Source organism: Hemitrygon akajei, chromosome 32, assembly GCF_048418815.1.
Source record: "Hemitrygon akajei chromosome 32, sHemAka1.3, whole genome shotgun sequence".
In the NCBI taxonomy this organism is placed as follows: domain Eukaryota; kingdom Metazoa; phylum Chordata; class Chondrichthyes; order Myliobatiformes; family Dasyatidae; genus Hemitrygon; species Hemitrygon akajei.
In genome coordinates this window covers 8,087,237-8,109,700 of record NC_133155.1, presented here as the reverse complement: position 1 = coordinate 8,109,700, position 22,464 = coordinate 8,087,237, and the positions used below count along the sequence as shown (strand labels likewise).

Here is a 22,464-nt window from a genome sequence, read left to right as displayed (position 1 = left end):
ACTCCGGAACAGAAGGAGGCAGTAATGCACCATTAAGCTGGGTGTCAACTGCCATAAAACAAGACGGAGAGAGAGAGAAAATGGTTGAAAATTCCTTCATTTATGTAGAACATTATGCCACTTAATTGGGGCAGGAGGCTGTTGCTGAACAGTTTCTAACTAGATAGATAGATAGATACTTTATTCATCCCCATGGGGAAATTCAACTTTTTTTCCAATGTCCCATACACTTGCTGTAGCAAAACTAATTACATACAATACTTAACTCAGTAAAAAAAAATGATATGCATCTAAATCACCGTCTCAAAAAGCATTAATAGCTTTTAAAAAGTTCTTAAGTCCTGGAGGTAGAATTGTAAAGCCTAATGGCATTGGGGAGTATTGACCTCTTCATCCTGTCTGAGGAGCATTGCATTGATAGTAACCTGTCACTGAAACTGCTTCTCTGTCTCTGGATGGTGCTATGTAGAGGATGTTCAGAGTTATCCATAATTGACCGTAGCCTACTCAGCGCCCTTCGCTCAGCTACCGATGTTAAACTCTCCAGTCCTTTGCCCACGACAGAGCCCGCCTTCCTTACCAGCTTATTAAGACGTGAGGCGTCCCTCTTCTTAATGCTTCCTCCCCAACACGCCACCACAAAGAAGAGGGCGCTCTCCACAACTGACCTATAGAACATCTTCAGCATCTCACTGCAGACATTGAATGACGCCAACCTTCTTAGGAAGTACATTCGACTCTGTGCCTTCCTGCACAAGGCATCTGTGTTGGCAGTCCAGTCAAGCTTCTCGTCTAACTGTACTCCCAGATACTTGTAGGTCTTAACCTGCTCCACACGTTCTCCATTAATGATCACTGGCTCCATATGAGGCCTAGACCTCCTAAAGTCCACCACCATCTCCTTGGTCTTGGTGATATTGAGACGCAGGTAGTTTGAGTTGCACCATATCACAAAGTCCTGTATCAGTTTCCTATACTCCTCCTCCTGTCCATTCCTGACACACCCCACTATGGCCGTGTCATCAGCGAACTTCTGCACATGGCAGGACTCTGAGTCATATTGGAAGTCTGATGTGTACAGGGTGAACAGGACCGGAGAGAGTACGGTTCCCTGCGGCGCCCCTGTGCTGCTGACCACCGTGTCAGACCTACAGTCTCCCAACCGCACATACTGAGGTCTATCTGTCAAGTAGTCCACTATCCAATCCACTAGTATTAGTCCACTAGTATTAGTCGGGTGTAGTTGTATGGCTGTTAGACACAATTACTGTGCTTTGACCAAACAGTTTTAAAATAGCATCAGTTGTGTGTGTTTGTGTTCAAAATACAGTGACTTTTGTCACTGGTAATTGGCGAGAAATAAGTAGCAAGACCTTTCAGAACTGTTTTACTCACTGTGGTTTCAAGCATTCAGGCTTGGAGATGCCAGAAATGCCTGGGGTGAAAATGAAGTAATTTCACTACTTCATTACGTGTTAGAAACTATGAAGAATTTGAAAGTATTGACTGCTATCTTGAATGTTACAATGAAAATGAAAATTTGAAGGATGTGGTTGTTGACAATATTGTATGAAGGCAGTCCATTAGCTTTAATAGATGTCTATGCTGATTTTATTAATTTACAGTTAAAAGAAGACAATGTGGATGAATTCCTCTGTCCATAAGTATTAGGAACTAATACACAAGTTTATAGTACTGCAGTATTATTACTAGTGTTCTAATTTGTTCTGTAATTTATTTACATACACAATTTCTTACTCAGTTTGACTTTTTTTTTCAATACCTCTTTAACTATTTTCCAGAAACTTCGGCTAATTGGGGCAACTTCCTAATTGGGTCAAAATGTACTAGTCCTGAGGTGTCCCAATAAACTGGAACCCACTGTTCATGTAAAAAAAAATGTATGTATGGATGCTCAGTACAGACTATACAGGTTAAGCATCAGAGCTACTTTATGAAGGAGAAACAAATGTGGTGTGAATAAAGTAGTAACAAGGAAATTGGCCTATTTTTGTGTTCAAAGACTCTTCTTGTGGTTTTGCAGTGTGTTTAAGTTTGGAAAGTTGCAGACTCTGGTCTGGCAGTGTCAGCCTTGTATCTGTTAGCACAATAATACAGTTTAGTTTGGGATTTGTTACTGATTTGGTCTATGCAAGGAAGTGCAGACCTCTGCTAATGTCAAGCATTGATTTTCTGATTATTATTTCATTTTAGTTTAGCACACTTTATGTGTGAAAATTGCTGCCTTTTTTCTCTCCCCCATTTTACATTCAAAGTAGTTACTATTGTCATTTATTTGTTGTGGAATACCTGTCTTGAAGTCTGGATAACAAATACAATTTTTTACAATTTCTGCAGTCTACATTTTTAATATAAGAAATAGGAGCATTGATCCTGCTCTGCTCTCTCTGGGTAAAGCATTTTCTCCTGTAATTGGAGGCTGTGTCCCCTGTTCTAGTCTCACCTACCAGTGGAAACAACTTTCCTGCTTCTGTCTCATCTATTCCTTTCATAATTTTATGTCTTTCTGTAAGAACCCATTCATTCAGAATTACAGTGAGTATGGGCCCAGATAACTCAATCTCTCATAGGCTTTGCCCCCTCCTCTGCAGAATCAACCTTCTGAACCTCCTCTGCACTGCCCCCAAAGCTTCCGTCTCTCCTCAAGTAAGGAGACAGGAACTCATGCAGCATTCGAGGTGAGGCGTCACCCGTGCATTGCACAGTTGCAATGTAACCTCCCTCCTCTTAAATTCAGTCCCTATGTATCATTGTGGCAGTTGTAAATACAAATATGGGCGATCATGCTTTTAATGTTTTTAATCTCCATAAAGATTATTATATTGTAGCATCTCAGAAAGTGAAATGCTACGATTTTGATGCTTTAATACCCAGATTTAACTCATTAAAATGTCACCTATTGCATTCATTAGATGACCTGCTATCACAGCGTTCCTTTGAATATTCCCTGCTGCCTGATAAATGGATGTAGTTCTGTGGTTAATTTTGGGTATCAGGATAATTCTGGGGTGAACGCTGAACACCCACAATGAAGTTTGACCTACTTATTGTTTCTTTCCATCGGCTCTTCTCACTTTGCAAAATGTAAATGATCATATACTGTTAGTGTTGCAAATGAAACCCACAAAAGTGCCACAACAATTACTGTAAAGACATTTGACCAAGTAAGTGGCAACTGATTTCTGAATGGATTTTGAACCCATGAATACTAGCTTATTACTTTTAATTATTATTTCTGCACTACTTATTTAACTTAACTATTTAATATATATTCTGTAATTCATGTTTCTTTTCTATTATGTATTGTGTTGTACTGCTGCCACAAAGACAACAAATTTCATGACACATGCTACTGATATTAAACCTTATTCTGATTCTGAATAGCAACTACAAATGCAGAAATAGCTTAAAATATTGGAACACTATTTCAGCTGGGCTTATAAAATCTAAATTTGAACCTACAAAATTTCCAGCTGAACTATTAGGTAATTAATGTATCATTTTTGTATCGTTGGATCAAAATTCCACCTAGTTCATATCTTGAAATGTACAAAAATATACAAAGGATCAAAAATGCAACATGAGATATTGCCTCTTCCTCTGGAAGTTACACCCAACTATTGATAACCAATTGACAAGCTTCTGGCTTGTATTGTTAAGTGACAATTAGATGCTTCCTAACTATTATTCTTAAAGACTATTTAGTTCAAGAACCTGGAAGGGAAGTGTTGAACATCCTGCTTGAGAATGCTAACTCGTTTTAAAGTAATGATGTTTGTTTTAAACTCTTGAAAAATCTTAAAAGTTCCTTCCCCCAGGCAGTTAATCTGATCAGCCATTCTAACGTATTAACTTGGTCACTGTAAACACTTTAAAATACCTTCTATAGTACTGCTAATATTGTAAATGCATGTTGGTATTTATGCACATTTTATTCCATATCCATTCTATAACCAAAACCTATACATAAAGAAAATCTTTCTAATTGTTGAATTTTTTTTGTTGCATGTCGTGCCAACACCGCACCAAATTCCCAAAATATGTAAATGTATACGGCAAATAAGGTTGATCCTTGGAGTCGAAGCAGACTGAGTATATACAGCTTATCCTGAATTGTAGAGATTCAGCGTTTCAGATCTGTGTATGGTAGACTGAGTGGGAGAGAGATGGAGGTTTGGAAAGCAGATAGAAAGAAGAACGCCTTTCATGATACACCAATCATTTTGAATATAGTGCAGACTTGATGGGTCAGTTCTTGCTTTATTATCAGAGTATTGCGAGCAGTTTTGGGCCCCTTAGAAAGGATGTGCTGAAACTGGAGAGGGTTCAAAGAAGGTTCATGAAAATGATTCGGAGATTGAAAGGCTTGTCACTTGAGGAGCATTTGGCCCTGAACTTCTACTCATTGCAATTTAGAAGGATGAGGGGTGATGTCATTGAAACCTATTGAATGTTGAAAGGCTTCAATAGAGTGGATGTGGACAGGGTGTTTCCTGTGGTTGGGGAGACTAAGACCAGAGGACACAGCCTCAGAACAGAGATGAAGAGGAAGTTCTTTAGCCAGAGGGTGGTGAGTCTGTGGAATTTGTTGCTGTAGGCAGCTGCAGAGGCCAAGTCTTTGGGTATACTTAAAGCAGAAGTTGATGGATTCTTGATTAGTTGGTGCATGAAGGGATATGGGGAGAAAGTAAGAGATTGGGACTGAGAAGAAGATGGATCAGCGATGATGAAATGGTGGAGCAGTTTTGATGGGCCAAATGGCCTAATTCTGCTCCTATATCTTACGGTCTTTATTTAATAGACACATTCTTTGGACAGTAACAGGTTGCTATGGATACTGAAAATCTGAAATAAAAGTAGAAAATACTGGGAAAATACCAGAAGGTGAAGTGGGATCTGTGAAGACAGAAATAATGTTAACATTTCAAATCAATGGCTTTTCATCAGAAATGCTGCAAAATGTGTTTGCCTATCATTTTAATCCATTAGAAAGCATGGAAAGTAGAGGCAGGGGTAGCGCATTCATTGTTTAATACAATTGTGGCTAATTCTCTATCTCAATACCACACTGCTCTCTTTCTAAACTCTTGTGGTCTGTATTTGAAAATGTATCTTAAATGTATTCAGTGTCTTGGCTTCTGTGGCCCTATATGGTAGAAGATCTCTTCACCTCAGTACTCAATGACTTACCATTTTTCCTGCTCTGGACTCCTCAGGGGAAATCTCCTTTTTGTATCTGTCCGGATGAGTCCTGTCAGAATTTTGTATGTTTCATGTAATCAGTACAGCACAAAGGAGGCTGTTTGGCCCTGCAGGAGCCATGTACTTGTTCTCTATCTGCATTGTATTCTGTGATGCATGTTTATTGTGGTAACTAATCACATTAGTGTGGGTGTGGTTAAAGCAAAGGGAATAAGTTGCGTATTCTTGCTTATTTGTAGCTTGGGACTGGCGGAGCTCATATCCTTGCTGACCTCTTAATATCGCTGAATAATGCTGAGTTTACATTTAGGTTTGCTTAACTTCATTGTTTCAAGATTGTATATTTGTTAATTACTAATAAAGGATCAAAATAAAGTATTTGTTTGGAACAATCATTTCATTGGAGCTGAGAGTGCATAATGCAAGTTTAACAACCCTTTGGTGGTCGCAGGCTCGAGTAATTGTTTTCATTTTGGATTAGTTTTGCCGCTACAGGCCCATTGTGTCCATATAGGTTCTCTATAGAGCAACTTTGTAGTTCCCAGCAACTTCATCGTAACTCTGCACATTATTCACTTCTCTTTTGAAATAATAGTGTTTGCGTTAGATCTGTAACCTCTTGTATTTATTTTCATCAGGGGTTTGTGACCTTTTTTATGCCATGGATCCTTGCCATTAGCCGATCTACATTATGCTGTTTACTGATCTACATGGGTCTTTACACCATTTATTTGTCCACTCACATAACTTTACTAAATGTCTTTGAAGTTTCTTTTATCCTCCTCACAATTTCCAATTCATTTAAGTTTCATATCATTGTCTTAGAGAAAAAAAACGTACTTGATTTCTTCATCCAAATTCTTGATATATATTGCGATCAGCTGGGGCTCACCAAATTCTGATTTCTTCTGTAGTACCCTCGAGTCACTGAGAAAGCCTCACTTATTACTTCTGTTTCCTGCCATTTATCCGTAGTTCCATGTGTTTTAAATTTTGCATGCTAATTTCTTGTGTGATATTTTATCAAAATCCTAATGCAAAATTGTGGGATTGAAAGGCTTGTCATAAGAGGAGCATTTGATGGTTCTGGGCTTTTGCTCACTAGAATTCAGAAGGATGAGGGGTGATCTCATTGAAACCCATCAAATGTTGAAAGGCCTCGATGGAGTGGATGTGGAGAGGATGTTTCCTGTGGTGGGAGAGTCTAAGACCAGAGGACATAGTCTCAGCGTAGAAGGACGTCCTTCCAGAACGGACATGAGGAATTTTTTAGCCACAGAGTGGTGTATCTGTGGAATTTGTTCCCACAGGCAGTTGTGGAGGCCAGGTCATTGGGTATATTTAAGGCAGTGGTTGATAGATTCTTGATTAGTCAGGGTATGAAGCGATATGGGGAGAAGGCAGGAGAATGAGGCTGAGAGGGTAAGTGGATCAGACATGATGAAATGACAAGGTAGACTCGACACAGAATCAGAATCAAAATCAGGTTTATTATCACTGGCATGTGACATCTGGCATGTGCAGCAGCAGTTTAAAAAAAAAACATAATAAATAAACAAGTAAATCAATTGTGTATTGAATAGATTTAAAAAATGTGTAAGAACAAAAATACTGTATATTTTTTAAAAAACGTGAGGTAGTGTCCAAAGATTCAATGTCTAATTTAGGAATCTGATGGCAGAGAGGAAGAAGCTGTTCCTGAATCACTGAGTGTGTGCCTTCAGGCTTCTGTACCTCCTTCCTGATGGTAACAATGAGAAAAGGACATGTCCTGGGTGCTGGAGGTCCTTAATAATGGACACTGCCTTACTGAGACACTGCTCCTTAAAGATGTCCTGGGTACTTTGTAGGCTAGTGCCCAAGACTGGTAGCCCCCCCCCCCCCCCCCCATACCAGACAGTGATGCAGCCTGTCAGAATGCTTTCCACGGTACAACTATAGAAGTTTTTGTAGGAAACTTCTGTAGGAAAAATTTACCAAGAATAGTCATGGTCTTGGAAAGGCAGCAGTCACCCACATCATATGATACGGCGCATAACGAGCGAACGGGGAATTGACTGAAATTAAGATAATGATCATGACAGCATCAGCAGTAAGGACAATGAGAGATTGAGAGCAAGACCAGTTTATGCAAAAACAATGGATCATGTATTATAAAATTCATTTTTATTAATTAACATAAACATTTTAAATATAAGTATCAGCATAAACCAATACATTTCAGAGTGACAGTGTATTTATTGAGAGTGATTCTTGCCCCAAGGATAATGTATCTACAGTGCAGTGTAGGGAAGTGTATGGTCGTGCACTGTCGTAGAAGGAATAAAGGTGTAGACTATTTTCTGAATGGGAGCAAATTCAGAAATCAGAATTGCAAAGGACCTTGGAAGTGGGGGATCTCATTGAAACCTAGAGTGAACGTGAGAGGATGTTTCCAATAGTGGGAGAGTGTAGGACCAGAGGGCACAATCTCACAATGGATGAGCGTCCCTTGAGAACGGAAATGAGCAGGAAATATTTTTATCCAGAGGATGGAGAAGCTGTGGAATTCCTTGGCACAGACGACTGTGTTTGTTGGCCAAGTCATTGGGTATATTTAAAGAGGAGGTCAAATGTTACGGGCAGAAGGCAGGAAAATGGGGTTGTGAGGGATAATAAATCAACCTTGATAAAATTGTGGAGCAAAATTGAAGGGCCAAATGGCCTCATTCTGTTCTTATATCTTATGGTCTTAAGTTAGCCAAGGGTGCAGTTAAACATGTGAATAACAGCAATGTTTTGAATTGACATTATGAGGTGGCACCTTACCATAAAGTCAAACTTGATCTTCTAATTTATAGTTGAAGCTGTCATTGTGGATTTTATACAAGGAATCCTTGCTGTATAAACCACAAATTATTAAACACTAAACAAAGATGATCCATTCACTTTTAATATTATACCTGTTAGCTTTCAAATTTACATTAGATTGAAAATAGAGCCTTTAATCTCCTCGGTATGAGCACGGGTGAATTTTAAATTCCCACTGTAGAAAAGCAGGACAACTGATGCCTTTGAATCAATAAGATCAGGAGCTCACTAACATAAAGGTTTATTTTAACAGTGAGAAGAACTAAGCCTTTTGATTACTATCATTGACTAAGTAACTTTCTGTGGACGAGCGCAGTTATTTAGCTGGTGCGGACCAAAGGAATTAGTTCAGAGGCAGAAATGTTCCTACGTCAATGAAGTGGGAAGATCCAGGTTAATCCCACAACCTCCTGTGTGAAAATTTCATCAGAAGCAAACTGTGTCCCTACAGCATAGAAAGATAGTACATCTTTCTTAAAAGGAATTTGTTTGGTGATTGAGATGATGTTGAGGAGCAGTAGGAGAAGCTTTGCTCCAATGAAAGCGGTAAATAAAATCAGTACTTGGCACACCAAAATTGAAAGTTTGATCTGAGCTTGGATTTCTTTAATGTAGTAAAATGCCCAAAGTTGTATAGGAGGGATTTTAGTTTTTAAAAAAAAAAGAGTTAAAAGTTTAACTTGAATGTAAACTAACTGGTTCATCAGACGGTGACTATATATACTGTTGCAAGAACAAGTTTGTGAACCCTTTGCAATTACCTGATTTTCTGCATTAATTACTCATAAAAAGTGAATGCTGCCTGACCTGCTGAGTTCCTCCAGCTCTTTGTGTTTATTACAAGTTAGAAACTGTTTGGCAACAGTCTCCTGCCCCAATTAAGTGATCATAGGGTCCCAAATAAACAAAGAGGATCCTGGCTATTTTATTGATCAATTTTTGTTCTTTAAGAGTTGTCCCAAATAAGTGGCTATGCCAATTAACTGATGGAGCAAACTTAACTGGAATCCACTGCATTGTCATGAAATTCAGTCCAAGCCCTACTTTGTATTGTTAACCTGTGCTTCAATATTTCATTGAATTTAAAAAAAAATGCATTTTTCTTGCATGCGTTTTTAAAACTAAAAATTGATACTAAAGAAAAGGTACATATTGGTCATGTGATCTGGATACTGATGAAAGACTATTTCATTAAACTGGAAATATGTATAGTTGGTATCTTTTTTCCTCACAACTGCAATATTAATTATATCAGATTAAAGGTAAAATATAAAAATATATTTACATCAATGAGTTGTTTAGAACACCAGTACCCCTGTAATATCACAAGAAAATAGGAAGAACATGAAAACCACTAGGTAGTTGGTATAAAATTTTACTGAATATATTTTTCTGCAGAATTTTAATGCAATAATTTCTTCATTGGGACGCTATTAATAAGTTGTGCATATGTTATATTCTTGGTAAACTACCAGAGATGTTCAAGGTTAAATTATTATCAAAGTACACATTACTCACTTATTGTCCGTCCTGCCGCTGGTGCTTAGGCAGCAATGAAGGTCCTCCATTTTCATTGCTGCTTCCGTAACAATTTTCTTTTGACCAGCCAGGGTTGTGAGCCCTGAGCTGAACCCCCGAACCTGGAGGACAGGTAGACCCTCTTAGTCTGGCCTCTACCTTTTGATCTGCTTGGCATGAGTGACCCTACCAAGAATCAAAGCACAAGGCCCTGACTCTAGCCAACATAGCTCTTCAGGTCATTGAGGCATGCAAGCCTCCAAACCTTATGACAAGGTTATGGTCCTCTTAGAGGAAAGTACTATATGTCACCATATATATCCCTTAGATTTGTTTTCTTGCAGGCATACTCAGTAAATCCAAGAAATCAATACAGTCAATGGAAGACTACACCCAACAGGATGGAAAAACAACCAATGTACAATAGACACCAAACTATGCAAATAGAAAAGAAATAATAATAAATAAGCAATAAAAATCAGGAACATGAGATGAAGACTCCTTGAAAGTGAGTTCATAGGTTGTGGGAACAGTTCAGTGATGGAGCGAGTGAAGTTCAATGAAATTATTTAAGTTCAAGTTTAATTGTCATTCAACCATACATGAACACAGCCAAACGAAGTAACATTATTGTTATCCCCACTGGTTCAAGAGCCTGATGGTTGAGGGGTAATATCTGTTCCTGAAGCTGGTGGTGTGAGTCCTGAGGCTCCTGTACTTCCTTCCTGATGGCAGCAGCAAGAAGAGAGCATGTCCTGGATGGTGGAGGTCCTTTACTCATGAAGGACTGAGCTGTATTTGCTGCTACTTGTAGGATTTTTTCTACAAATCCTTTCAGTCCTGTTTATTTCATTACTTTTAATTAATATTTTGTATTTATGAAAATATTGCATGATATTCAATGGCAGCTTGATCCTTGAAAATTGCCTGTAATATGCAATGCATTATAGCACTTAATGGCCTATAAAATTAGTTTTCAGTTTTGTTCCTTGACCATAAAGACAGTGGACGTGGTGGAATAGGGAGGACACAAGCCACTCTCTGCAGTCACAAAGTGTGTTTCAAAGGGTATATTGCCTAACACAGGGGTGTCAAACTCATTTTAGGTCACGGGCCGGATTGAGCAAAATGCAGCTTCATGCGGGCCGGATCAGTCGGACACGTGTGAACGCAGCTTTCGTTGCCTCCGTTTTTTCAGCCTGCTCTCATGTGTCTCAGTCTCTGCTATAACTACAAAGTGTTTCACTTTACAAATTCCGTTTCTTATGAAGACTGCCGAATAAACACTAAAAACCCTGAAAACCTGGTACCTGAATAAACTCAGCATTAGCCATATCATACGCCATAGGCGCTTCGATTACTGGGGCCAGCTTTAATAGTAAATAGATATTTATTATCTCGCGGGCCAAAGATAATTCCACCACGGGCCGGATTTGGACATATATGGCCTAACAGGACTAGGAATAAGGACATGTCCATGAGACTGGAAAGCATTAGAATCCAGTGTCATGGTCCAATAATATAAGAAATTAATTAACAAAAGGATTTAACTGGGAGAGTTTAAGGAGCCAAGGTCTAAGTTAACAAGCTGAAGAACAATGGTGGTAATGCCTGTATTTTGACTGGAAATGTTTGTAAATTGCTAGGGTGTCACACAGATGGGAGAGTTGTACTTGTGGCTCAAAGTGTAGTGTGGAAGTAAGCTGTTTTGATTCAAGGGACACTTGGACCAGTACTGGGGAAAGGAGCTGTTTCTTTTGGACAGGCTCACTTGAATTGTACTGGTTAGCCTAGTAATTAAACAATTTTGTCCTGAAGTTTCTGGATGATGAGACGAAATATCATTCAATAATTTTTAATTAAATTTTGTATAACCCTATTCTGTTGTATTTTTAAGGCAATTATTGACAATGGGAACTTCTGCAGAGGAGTTAGCAGTTCAGTAATTGAACATGTGACAGAGTTTGTTTTGTACCATACTGTCTACAAAACTAAACTTCTTTCAGGGCAATTTTTAAAAATGCATTTAAAGAATGAATCTCACACAAACTGGGCTAGAAACCTATTAACAAACACTAAAATCAAACACTTTTTGAACATGCAGTTAATCCGTTGTAGAGTAATATTGTCTCAGCGCCTGTTAGGAAACTTATTTCGTTAAAATGCAATGTGATTTTTTTTTTTCTCTGCACATTGGGTGTACGACTGTCTTTCTATGGTTTCCTCTCTGTACATTGGGCATTTGGATTTTTTTTTATATGGGTTCTTCTAGGTTTCTTCATTTTGTGGCTGCCTGTTAGGAGCGATCTCAAGGTTTTATAGTGAATACATACTTTGATAATAAATATACTTCGAGCTTTGCATTTTCATTCTTCCGGCACTCTTTTTGCAGTGCAAAACTGCTGCCAAATTATTGTCAAAAGGTGTGCAATATGTGAAGTTCTTCTGCAGCGAGAGTTTTAATATTGAAAAACAGCAGCTCCTCTTTACTCGCTGAATACTCAACAATGTCCAAGTGCAGCTATACGGGGAAAACCAGTGATGTTGTTACGTGAGCATCACAATGGTAGCATTGCGGTTAGCACGGCACTGTTACAGCTCGGGGCATTGCAGCTTTCATACTTCAATTCCAGTGCCATTTGTAACGAGCTTGTGCGTTCTTCCCATGAACCATGTCGGTCAATTGGTCATTGTGATTGTCCCGTGATTAGGCAAGAGTTAAGTAGGTGGGTTGCTGGGCAGTACAGCTCGCTGGGCCACAAGGGCCTGTTCCACGTTGTATCTCTAAATAAATAAGAAGGGGCACCATGGCAGTGTAGCTGTTAGTGTGATGCTATTGCAGTTCGGGCAGTCAGAGTTCTGAATTCAATTCTGGCATCCTCCATAAGAGGATGTGTGTTTCCTCTGGGAGCTTTGGTTTCTTCCCACAGTCCAAAGATGTACTGGTAATTAAGTTAAATGGTCATTGTAAATTATCCTCTGATTGGGCAATCATTAAGTAATTTTGAATAAAGAGGTGGGTTGCTGAGCAGCCAGGCTTGTTGGGCTGGAGGGGGTTTGTTTCACACTGTATCTCCATGTAAATAAAATAAAATAGTATGTCTCATCTGCTGTTGTTACTCTTTGTGCAACTTTAAGAAGCAGTGTTACAATAATGATCATCGGGGTCTCTCTCGCACCCATCAGATATATTTATCAGGAGTGCTGCCTCTGCAGGGCCCTTAGCATCCCATCCGTCCAACAATCTTTCACACTGCTCCCCCCCCCCGTTATCGGGCCGGAAGTACTGTAGCATCAGGACACGAACTGTTATGATAGGAAACAGCTTCTTCCCTTAGACTGTGCGACTACTCCACCCAGATCTCATCATGTTTGAAGTGCTACTAGTGTTACACTGTTTACTTTCTCATTAGTATTGTACAGGCACTTTGTGTTAAATGTACTGTGTTGTGCACCTTGGTCCGGAGAAACGTTGTCTCGTTTGGTGTTATAAATGTATACGGTTGAATGACAATAAATTTGAACTTGTTTTAGGCCAAAAAAAGTGGCGTGGAGCTTTTGTGTATGTTTAGGGTAATTCACATTAGACATTAAAATATCTTTGCCAAGTTGAAACAGAAGGTTTTAGGCAAACATTTAGAGTGACTTTCCTTCAGTCGTTCGATCCCAGTGAATTTTCTGTTGTAATTTTGCAGCATTCTGTTGGGTATAATAGATTTGGATGACAAAACGTTATTGAATCCCACAGATTTGGATTACTTCATTGTAATTCTGTGGTTGTTAGATTGGATTATAATGAGGTCGGACTCGAATTCTGGTGTTGCAGCATACATTGGCCACATCCTCAAATGGAAAGCTAATCCACAATATCTTCTCAGTTTCATTATATCAACGTCAGTTGTTACTATCTTTTTCCAATTACTGTTCTCATGGTTAGTTAAAATTAGTGGTTACAAGTGGTGTTTTAAGTTTTTTACCTGTTCATTGTTTTTCTTTTTCTGACTCTTGAAAGGTTTGGGCATTGTTGGTATTCTCGACCACTACACAGGTGCTCATTCATGTTTGAGTCTAGACAGAAAGTGCACTATCCACAAAATGCTTGAGGAACTCAGCAGGCCAGGCAGCATCATGGAAAAGAGTAAATGTCGACTGTTATCCTTTTCCATTGAGGCTGCCTGACCTGCTAAGTTCCTCCGGTGTTTCGTGTGTGTTGCTTTGGATTTCCAGCATTTGCAGATGTTCTTGTGTTGAGAAAATGCACTATGACTAGAATGGTTATCACAGCCAGAATAAACTCCATCCTCAAGTTTGTCAGATTTTTTTTCCATGGTTTCTTGCCCACATTGCTCTTCAGGGTCTGGTAGCTTGTGTGTATTTTCATCAGAATGCAGTTTTGTAGACCTGGTCAGGCTCATAATAGTGCTGAAAGAGATCATTTGATCCATATAGTCCAACACCATGAATTTAGTGAATGTACTTAAATTTGATAAAATTTAAAGGTTTGCCTTTACAATTTAGCCGTAACTTTATTTATTTTTAAATTTTATTTAGAGATACAGTGCAGAATAGGCCCTTCTGGACCTTCAAGCTACACCAGCCAGCAAATCCCGATTTAATCCTAGACCAGACATTCCCAACCTGGGATCCACGACCCTCTCGGTTAACGATAGGCTCTATGACATTTTTTTAAAAAAAAGATTGGGAACCCCTGCCCTAGACCAATTAAGAAACAATTTACAATAACCGATTAACATACTAACCAGTACACCTTCAGACTGTGGAAGGAAATCAAAGGATCCGGGAAAAAAAATACACATTTCACGGGGAGGACGTACAAACTCCTTACAGATGACTTCAGAATTGAACTCTGAACCCCAATCCCCGAGTTGTAAAAGTGTTGCAACTTCTAGCTTTATTTACCGTGTTAGTTATTAACAAGCAGCCTGCCAGTTGTGGGTTCAATGTCAGCTAGGAGTCCGCTCAGATTGGTTGTTTGAAAATTACATTCAGCAGAGGCCGAATCAGTACTGGTGAATTTGGGAGTACATATGTGAATAGTTTTACTGACTGTACTGTGTTGTTTTCCCAGACTGCAGCTTCATCTGAATACAATATTTAGGAGTTGAGGTCATTTGGTGAGCATAAGAACTTGGGGAATGAGTTTTTAGAATTGAAACGAAAAAGAAACTAGCAGGAAAATTTTGACTTAAACCAAAATTACACAAGAGGTTAAAAGTGTAAAATTAAAGTTCATAATTTGCACAAAATTATTAATCAATTTTAAGAACTATAAATGGATAATTGAGTAATAATACTTAATAACATATCAAAACTTAACATCAATCAGTTAAGTAAGTAAAATAATGATTTTAAAAATAAGAAAGAGATGGCCAGTAATGTGCTCTGTCTATAGCGGACGGGAGATTATGCAGCAACACAGTCCTGCTGAAGGGATTTGGCCTGAAATGTTGACTGTACTCTTTTCGAGAGTTTCTCCAGCGTTTTATGTGTGTTGTTTGGATTTCCAGCATCTGCAGATTTTCTCTTGTTTGGGAGATTGTGCAGGGAATTCTCCCCCCTTCCTTTTTGGTCCTGAAGAAGGGTCTCGGCCTCAAACGTCGACTATTCATTTCCATAGATGCTGCCTGACCTGCTGAGTTCCTCCAGCATTTTGTGTGTGTGTTGCTTTGGATTTCCAGCATCTGCAGACTTCCTTGTGTTGATGATTATGGAGACATTTGAGTTTCCCAGCAACCACAACTGCAGCAGTGTCTACAGACCTGAGGAACCTTAGCTCAGAGTTTGTGAGCAGATGTCCAAGCTTCAGATATTGTCACACATTAGGGAGGAGAGAAAGTTAACAGAATATAGGTGTGGTTTGGGTTATGAATGACCTGACTTACTGAAATCAGACTTGATGCAAAATTTCTCATATTTTAAAAATATTTTTCAAGTTAGCAATACTAATAATAAAATATTTAATGGTACTGATTTACAACTGAATACAGTTTATATTCCATTAGTCGAGGATAGTGTTAGTGTGATTACTCTAGACAACAAATTTTGTCGAAAGTGTTGCTTCCTCAGAAATATTCTGTGTATAATAGAACACATGAAGTTGAACATAAATATAACTTCAGACTACTTGTATGATGTTGGAATTTGGAGAAACAAGAAATTAACTTTTATTGAATATAATGCATTTAATTGCATAACAGTGCAATAGTTTAACTAAGCTAAAAATGTTTTGTTGATGATTTTCATTTGTACTCAGTGTCTGAGGCTTCTCGCTTAAGTGTCCAACAATAATCAGCCAGCATTGATGGATTTCAGTTGCCCTGATACCATTTTTCCATGACCACAATGTCCTGGTGAAACCTTTCATCGTGCACGTCACTGATGGTGCCATGATTTGCAGGGAAGAAGTCTAAATGGTTCATATGATTGAAGCATGTTGTCAACCAGCTGCACAGAGTTTGGTGCTCTATAGTTGCCAAGAAAATTTTCAACAATGCCTTCCATGCGATTTTTCTCTAGTCCCACTAGAAGTTCTTTGAATTGCCTGTCATTGATCACCTTTTTGATTTGTGGGCCAACAAAAATGCCTTCCTTAATCTTGGCATCAATTATTCTGACTTGAATTATGAATTGAAATATCAAATATAGGTATTTCCAAAAAAAAGGTGCATGATAGGGAAATTTCATGCTGATTTTCATGACCAGCTGCCCAAAATCCATAAGGTACACTCAAAAGTATTCAGGAAGCAAAATCTTTGTTTTCCAGTGTTATCCAATGAAACAAAAGATCTCCAGCAAGTGTATATCAAATATTAGAATAGAAAGTTAACATGTCTGACTTGCAGAGAAATTTGGCTTATAGACAGTTGTCGGGAACAGAACCCTCTTGTAACCTGGGCACTGCATGTACTTTGTTTGAGGAGGCAGTCATAACTGAGGTACGTTAGATTTGGTTAATGGTCAGGAACAGAAGGGTGTATCTGGTTTTCCATTGTTGACTTTGAAAATGCCTAAAAAATGAAATGGAAGTTAATTATTGAATATCATTCTTAATTCTGACTTTAGTAAGGCTTTCTCTCACAATTTTTTAGTAATACACCAGGAGTGTCTCAAATGTTTCATACTGAAATGCCCAGAACAATAGTGCGATCTTGGAAGTATACCAACTACGATAATGACCTAAGTGCTGGAGTGACCTTCAACTACTTCTGAAAAGTCCACTATTGTGTTCATGAGTGCTCAATTTCTCCTCTACCTTCTGCCACTGTAACTGGCTTCTTTAAGATAGTACCTCTCAAACTTTTGTTCAGCTGACCCACTTTACCCAAATGGTTCACTCATATGACCCAATAGTAGGTTATCTGGTCTGCTGACCGTTGTGAATGTTAAGGAGCAGAGATAGTGACCTATATTTTTCGCATTGTGGTCACAGCTTTGAAAACAAATGCTTTAAGGTGCAGTTGTTATCCCCCCCCACACACAGTGTTACTGCCATATCACTTCACCCACATGCCTTTAGAAGTGATAACCTTGGGATTTCTTCAACGCATTTTACAGATTCAAGTTGAAAACCGCAAGCAGAAAATTGTGAAATTGTTTGACGACCTACGAAATGCACCATCTGTGACAAATTTATGACCTTGTAGCTTATTTAGAAAGTAAAGTTGATGTATTTCATATATTCTTGAGGTCAATTCTTGTCTTATTTTGTGTAAAACTGAAAGAAAATGGCATGCAAGGTAGAAAGAAATTGGCATGCATGATATAAAGTTAGTAAGAACCTGTTTGTAGAATGACAAGAAAGTTAATGGAGGGAGGCTGTTTGGTCAATCAGGTCCATACTCTTTTCGAACAAGAGAAATCCAAAGTTCCCTTTTCCTGTTATCTCTCCATAACTTGATAACATTTTCCCCCCAATGCTAGTTGAATACCGTGCCGTGTTTAAATCTATCTCACAACCCTTCTCTATTAGCACCACACCTCCACCACTAGTGTTTTCCAGATCATTTTGCAAAAAACGTTTTAAGAAGAAGGGTCTCTGCCGAAAATGTTGACTGACCTGCTGAGTTCCTCCAGTACTTTTTGTGTTTTGCTTTGGATTTTCAGCATCTGCAGGATTTCTTATGTTTAAGTTTGCCATTCACCTTTGTTTGGTTCTTGGTAACAGGAAAAGTTACCCTATATCTGAAGCCCTTTCAACATACTTGTTCTAAGGAGAACTATTTTGCCTTTAGTCTACACACAAATCAAAGATCCTTATTCCTGGAATCATTCTAAATCCTTCTTGTTTTTCCTAAAACATGGTGCTAAGAAATAGATGCATCCTTCCAGCTGAGGCCAAACCAATTTTTTTTTTAAACAAAGGTTTGTCTTGATCTTGTCTCTAAATTTGTTTATTTTATGTTATAGTGGCAATGAATGCCACATTTAATACAGATAAAAATGAGAAAACTACTTCTGTTTAGTCACAATGGTATCAACAACTATAATGAACAATAATCACCATACTCTCTTTTATTAGAGTATATTATATTGTAGATCTAATTAAATGATTTCCCACAACAGCAATAGAAGGAATGTAAACCTGTAACTCTCGAAGTTATTTGCATTGGTCTGCTGCCTGAAATTTGGCCACGTTTCAAAGCTACTGACTGGTGTCAAGGAGAGAATACTTCGGGTTTGTGACTCGGGCTCAGTTATTTGGATTTGTGAACTGGTCGAGAAAATGTTAGTAAGATTGACTTTGTTTTCTTCCTTTTCATTGATTTCCACGCGGCACAAGAAGGAGCAAGAAGACTGAAGCAGTTTAACATTGAAGGAGGCCCAATGTGGAGAGCTGTAGTGACTGGACCTCCTGCACTTCAGGTTAGTTCAGTTCTAAACAGAACCATCTGCAATGGTTGGTGACCAAGCAAGGGCTGCTGTGTGGTTTCTTCACTTGTACTGTACCTTGTGAGAATGTAATAACACTAACATGATGTTGCTTGGAAAGCCACTTCCTCTGTAATAGACCGCTGCAGCGTAGAACAGTGGCTACAATACTGACTGAACAAAGTTTTCATCTGTTGGTATTGTGACATGGCAGTCATTTCAAGCTCGTCTTTTTAAAAGCATTACGGTTTTATAATTTAGAGTTAAAATGGCAGTTTCCACTGAAGTTGGGTGGGACTACAACCAGAGGTCATGGGTTATGGATGAAAGGTGAAATGTTTAAGGGAAAACTTCGTCACTCTGAGGGTGGTGGGAGTGCGGAATGAGCTGCCACAACAAGTGGGAAACGTAGGTTTGATTTCAACACTTAAGAGAAATTTGAATAGGTACATGGATAGGAGGGATATGGAGGGCTATGGACCGAGTGCAGCTTGATGGGGCTAAGTAGTTTATACAGTTTGGCATGAACTAGATGGGCTGAAGGGCCTGTTTTTGACTCTTGTTATATTTTAGAGTAAGAAAGAGTACAATCAATAGTCAAGTTAGTTTTGCAGGTGACACATGTCACTTAAGTTCCTTGTCTCTGGTCACTTGTGCAACTCACTTAGAATTTGAAAAAGTAAAATAAGTTTAAAAAGCTGGATTTAACTGTACTTCTCTGGATTTACTGAATTGCAGATAACACCTCTTTCAAACTTGTTTTTCTCTGCAAGGTGGATCATTCACAGGTGGAATAAATTACTTTCAGCTTTGACTTTTATACAACCCAACTACTAATTGAAACATTTTTTTATGAATAGGGAAAAACTTTAAAATAATTGGGGCAACAATTTTGAGTATAAAACCATTAAAATCACAACATGGGAACTTGCTAAGAAAGTCTATTTCGGGGGAATGTGGTCAAGTAGTATTTTGCTGATCAGTTAGTCGCTGTGATTTGTTCTCTCTCCCATCTCATTTCCTGATTCAGTATTTATGGCTCCTTAGATGTGTGCCAGTAATTGCATCCTCGTTGATGCACGCTTGGAGTACTGCAGTCAAGCACAAAGCTTGTCTGTTTGTTTATTTATTTATTTTTAATTAGGGATACAGCACGGTAACAAGTCCTTCTGGCCCAACAAACCTGATTACACCCATGTGATCTATTTGCCCACAAATTTGTGGCTCTTTGGAATGTGGAAGGAAACTGGATCTGTTAGAATACTCTTGAACAGACCTCTTGTGCAAAGAAAAAGACCCCTTCATCTCTCAGCCTTGTTGTGGTCCTTGTACCTTTCTGTCTCATTGCACTTCGCCTTCATAAGAACATAAGAACATAAGAGATAGGAGCAGGAGTAGGCCAATCGGCCCCTCAAGCCTGCTCCACCATTCAACAAGATCATGGCTGATCTAATCTTAACTCTAGTTTTCTTCTCTGAAACTAGCAGCATACTTTCATATCTTCTGCAAACTGCCTATAAATGTCAACATACAAAGAATTGGGAAACTACCCAAATATTTCCTGTTGTGTTGGCAGATCAGTCAGAGAGATCAGCTGCTAACTCTACCGGTCTTGTCGCAGATGCTGAAGGCTTCCAGCATTTTCTGTTTTAATTTAGAATTGCAACATCCACAGTATCTGCTTGAAGGAACATGAAGCCGACAAACTTGAAGTAAACATCCATCTCTGCATTGGATTTTGGCTGGGCAAAGCAAAATTTCTGTATTCTCATTCTCATACAAGAGTCATTAAGCTGAAGAGCTGATGGCATAATTGGCTGTTTTCCAATGTTTTGAGTTAAATTGTACAGAGTGTGATAGAGGTCAGCAATTTAAGAAGCAGCAAAGCTAAAATTAATGAAAATGCTTGGTTAGAAGTCTGAATATAATAGTTTACGGACAGACCCAGACTTGTTGTCTACCGAGCACTGATCTGAGACACGATAGAAGTGTTCAGAATCATTCGGGGTACAAGTAAGGTGGATGCCAGCTGCTACTTCAGAATTGATCTGCCAACAAGGACTCAGGGCCATAGGTGGAGACTGGTTAAGTGGAGATTTCAGACTCCCATCAGGAAGCATTTCTTTACATGGCGAGTTGTGGACACATGCAACCCAGTTGTGTAGTTGAGAGTAGTACCTTAGAAACTTTCAAATCTAAACTTGATAGTTATTTTAGCACACTTTGAAAATAAGAATTTAGCAAGCTTTGTTGGGCCAAATGGCCTTTTCTTGTCAAAAACATTTTAATGTTCTAATTGCATTTTTCTTTGTAGATGACATCATGTCTTACTACAATGACGAGCCTCGATACACCATTGAACAAATTGATCTCCTCCAACGCCTGCGCCGATCAGGAATGACTAAACACGAAATAATTCATGCACTTGAAACGATGGAGCGGCTTGACCAGGAGCAAAGTGAAAAGTTTGTTAGGCGGCCGAACTACAGTAGTAACTACGGAAACAATGTTTCTGCATCCTCTTCGACTGCTTCTGCTGCTACACAGACTCAAAGTATTGCGCAGTCTCCCTCGCCTAGTAATAGCTATGACACATCACCTCCACCCTACAATACAAGCCACACTGGACGGGAAAGCATAGCAAGTGAGAGGCTTGTTGCCAGTGGAACACTATCTCCGCGGTACCAGAACAGTGGCAGTCAGAGGTCTTATAGTTTTGACACAGGAGATGACGATGCAGACTTGGAAGAGAAGGTGGAGGAGTACATGAGGTAATGTGGTTAAATAATTGTTGCAAGTGATGACAATCTCATAATACCCCAGATGCCAACAGATCGTGGATAGGGTTGTATCCATTGATCTTAGTCTGAGTTTTGTTATTTCTTGGCTAGCCTATTTTAGAGGAATTGCAATGCAGAAAGAGGTGTTTCCATTTTAGGGAGAGAAAAAAGAAAAGGAGATGTCGTCTGCAATGCACCACTTGTTGGCCAGTGAAGGGGCAGCGTTGATGGTGGCAGTGTATTAATTGGAAGCCATGACCAGAATTGGCTTGTTTGCCAGCTGCAAGGAAACAGGTGGGGATGAGCTGTCTTAAATGGGGAGTGGGGTGGGCGGGGGGCTACTTTCTGGAACGATAGGAGATAGATAAACTTTAAAAACAAAAGCATGTTTCTTTTTTTTCCAGAAGAGACAGCAATGCAGTAAAAGAAGAAATCAAAGCATTTTTAGCCAATCGGAGGATTTCTCAGGCTGTAGTTGGGCAAGTCACAGGTAAGACAGAAGGTGCTAATGAAATGAGTTATTTTGAAGAGTTTTATATTATTTGCGATTATACTCCTCTAGAAATGGGCTTAACATTAAAATAAAATAAGTAAACTGCATGTCATGGGAGTGAGGTATTTTACCACATGTTAATAGAGTACTACTATACTGAGCATTACACTGTATTAATAGAATACTATCCTGAACATTAATGAAATACTATACTGAGCATTCTTTCTTTTTTCCTTTTGCCAAAAAGATATAAGATAGTGTTATATTAGCGTGGCTTCACAGAACATTTCCCTACCTTTTTTTTGCTCAGTAAATGAGAAAATCTTGTTTGTTGGGAAGTCTGTTAGAAGTTCAGATGGTTCAATTTAATGTCACAGAATGTATACAATATGCAGCCTGAAATTCCTACTCTTCACCGAGACATCCACAAAACAAGAAACCCCAAAGAATGAATGATAGTAACTTCAGAAACCCAAAGCCCCTCTCCCCATTCCATGCACACGCAGCAGCAGAATCATCGACCCTCCCCTTCCCCTTCACCCACTTGTATCTGCAGAAGCCCTCCCCAATCCCCACCACCATGCAAGCAATAACATAAGCCCAAAAGAGACCTTGATCCAGGGTCCATCAAAACTACAGTCCATAACCCAGCACTTCGATATCTCAGACAGGCTCCTTCTGACCAGAGAGGGAAAGAGAGGTTGCCCCTGC

General features: G+C 39.0%; 1 protein-coding gene across 10 annotated transcripts in view; it reads left to right on the top strand.

Moving 5' to 3' along the window:
• The window catches only part of LOC140719799 (homeobox-containing protein 1-like), a 67,537-nt gene that overhangs the window by 5,601 nt on the left and 39,472 nt on the right, over window positions 1-22,464 (top strand). For 9 of the 10 annotated variants that reach the window (XM_073034682.1, XM_073034686.1, XM_073034685.1 and 6 more), the window contains exons 2-4: window positions 18,392-18,474; window positions 20,795-21,251; window positions 21,665-21,750. In XM_073034682.1, coding sequence (XP_072890783.1) covers window positions 20,803-21,251; window positions 21,665-21,750 — 535 coding nt within the window. In that variant the 5' untranslated portion in view covers window positions 18,392-18,474; window positions 20,795-20,802. The remainder of the gene's footprint in view (window positions 1-18,391; window positions 18,475-20,794; window positions 21,252-21,664; window positions 21,751-22,464) is intronic. The other variant, XM_073034681.1, reaches the window with a different exon arrangement.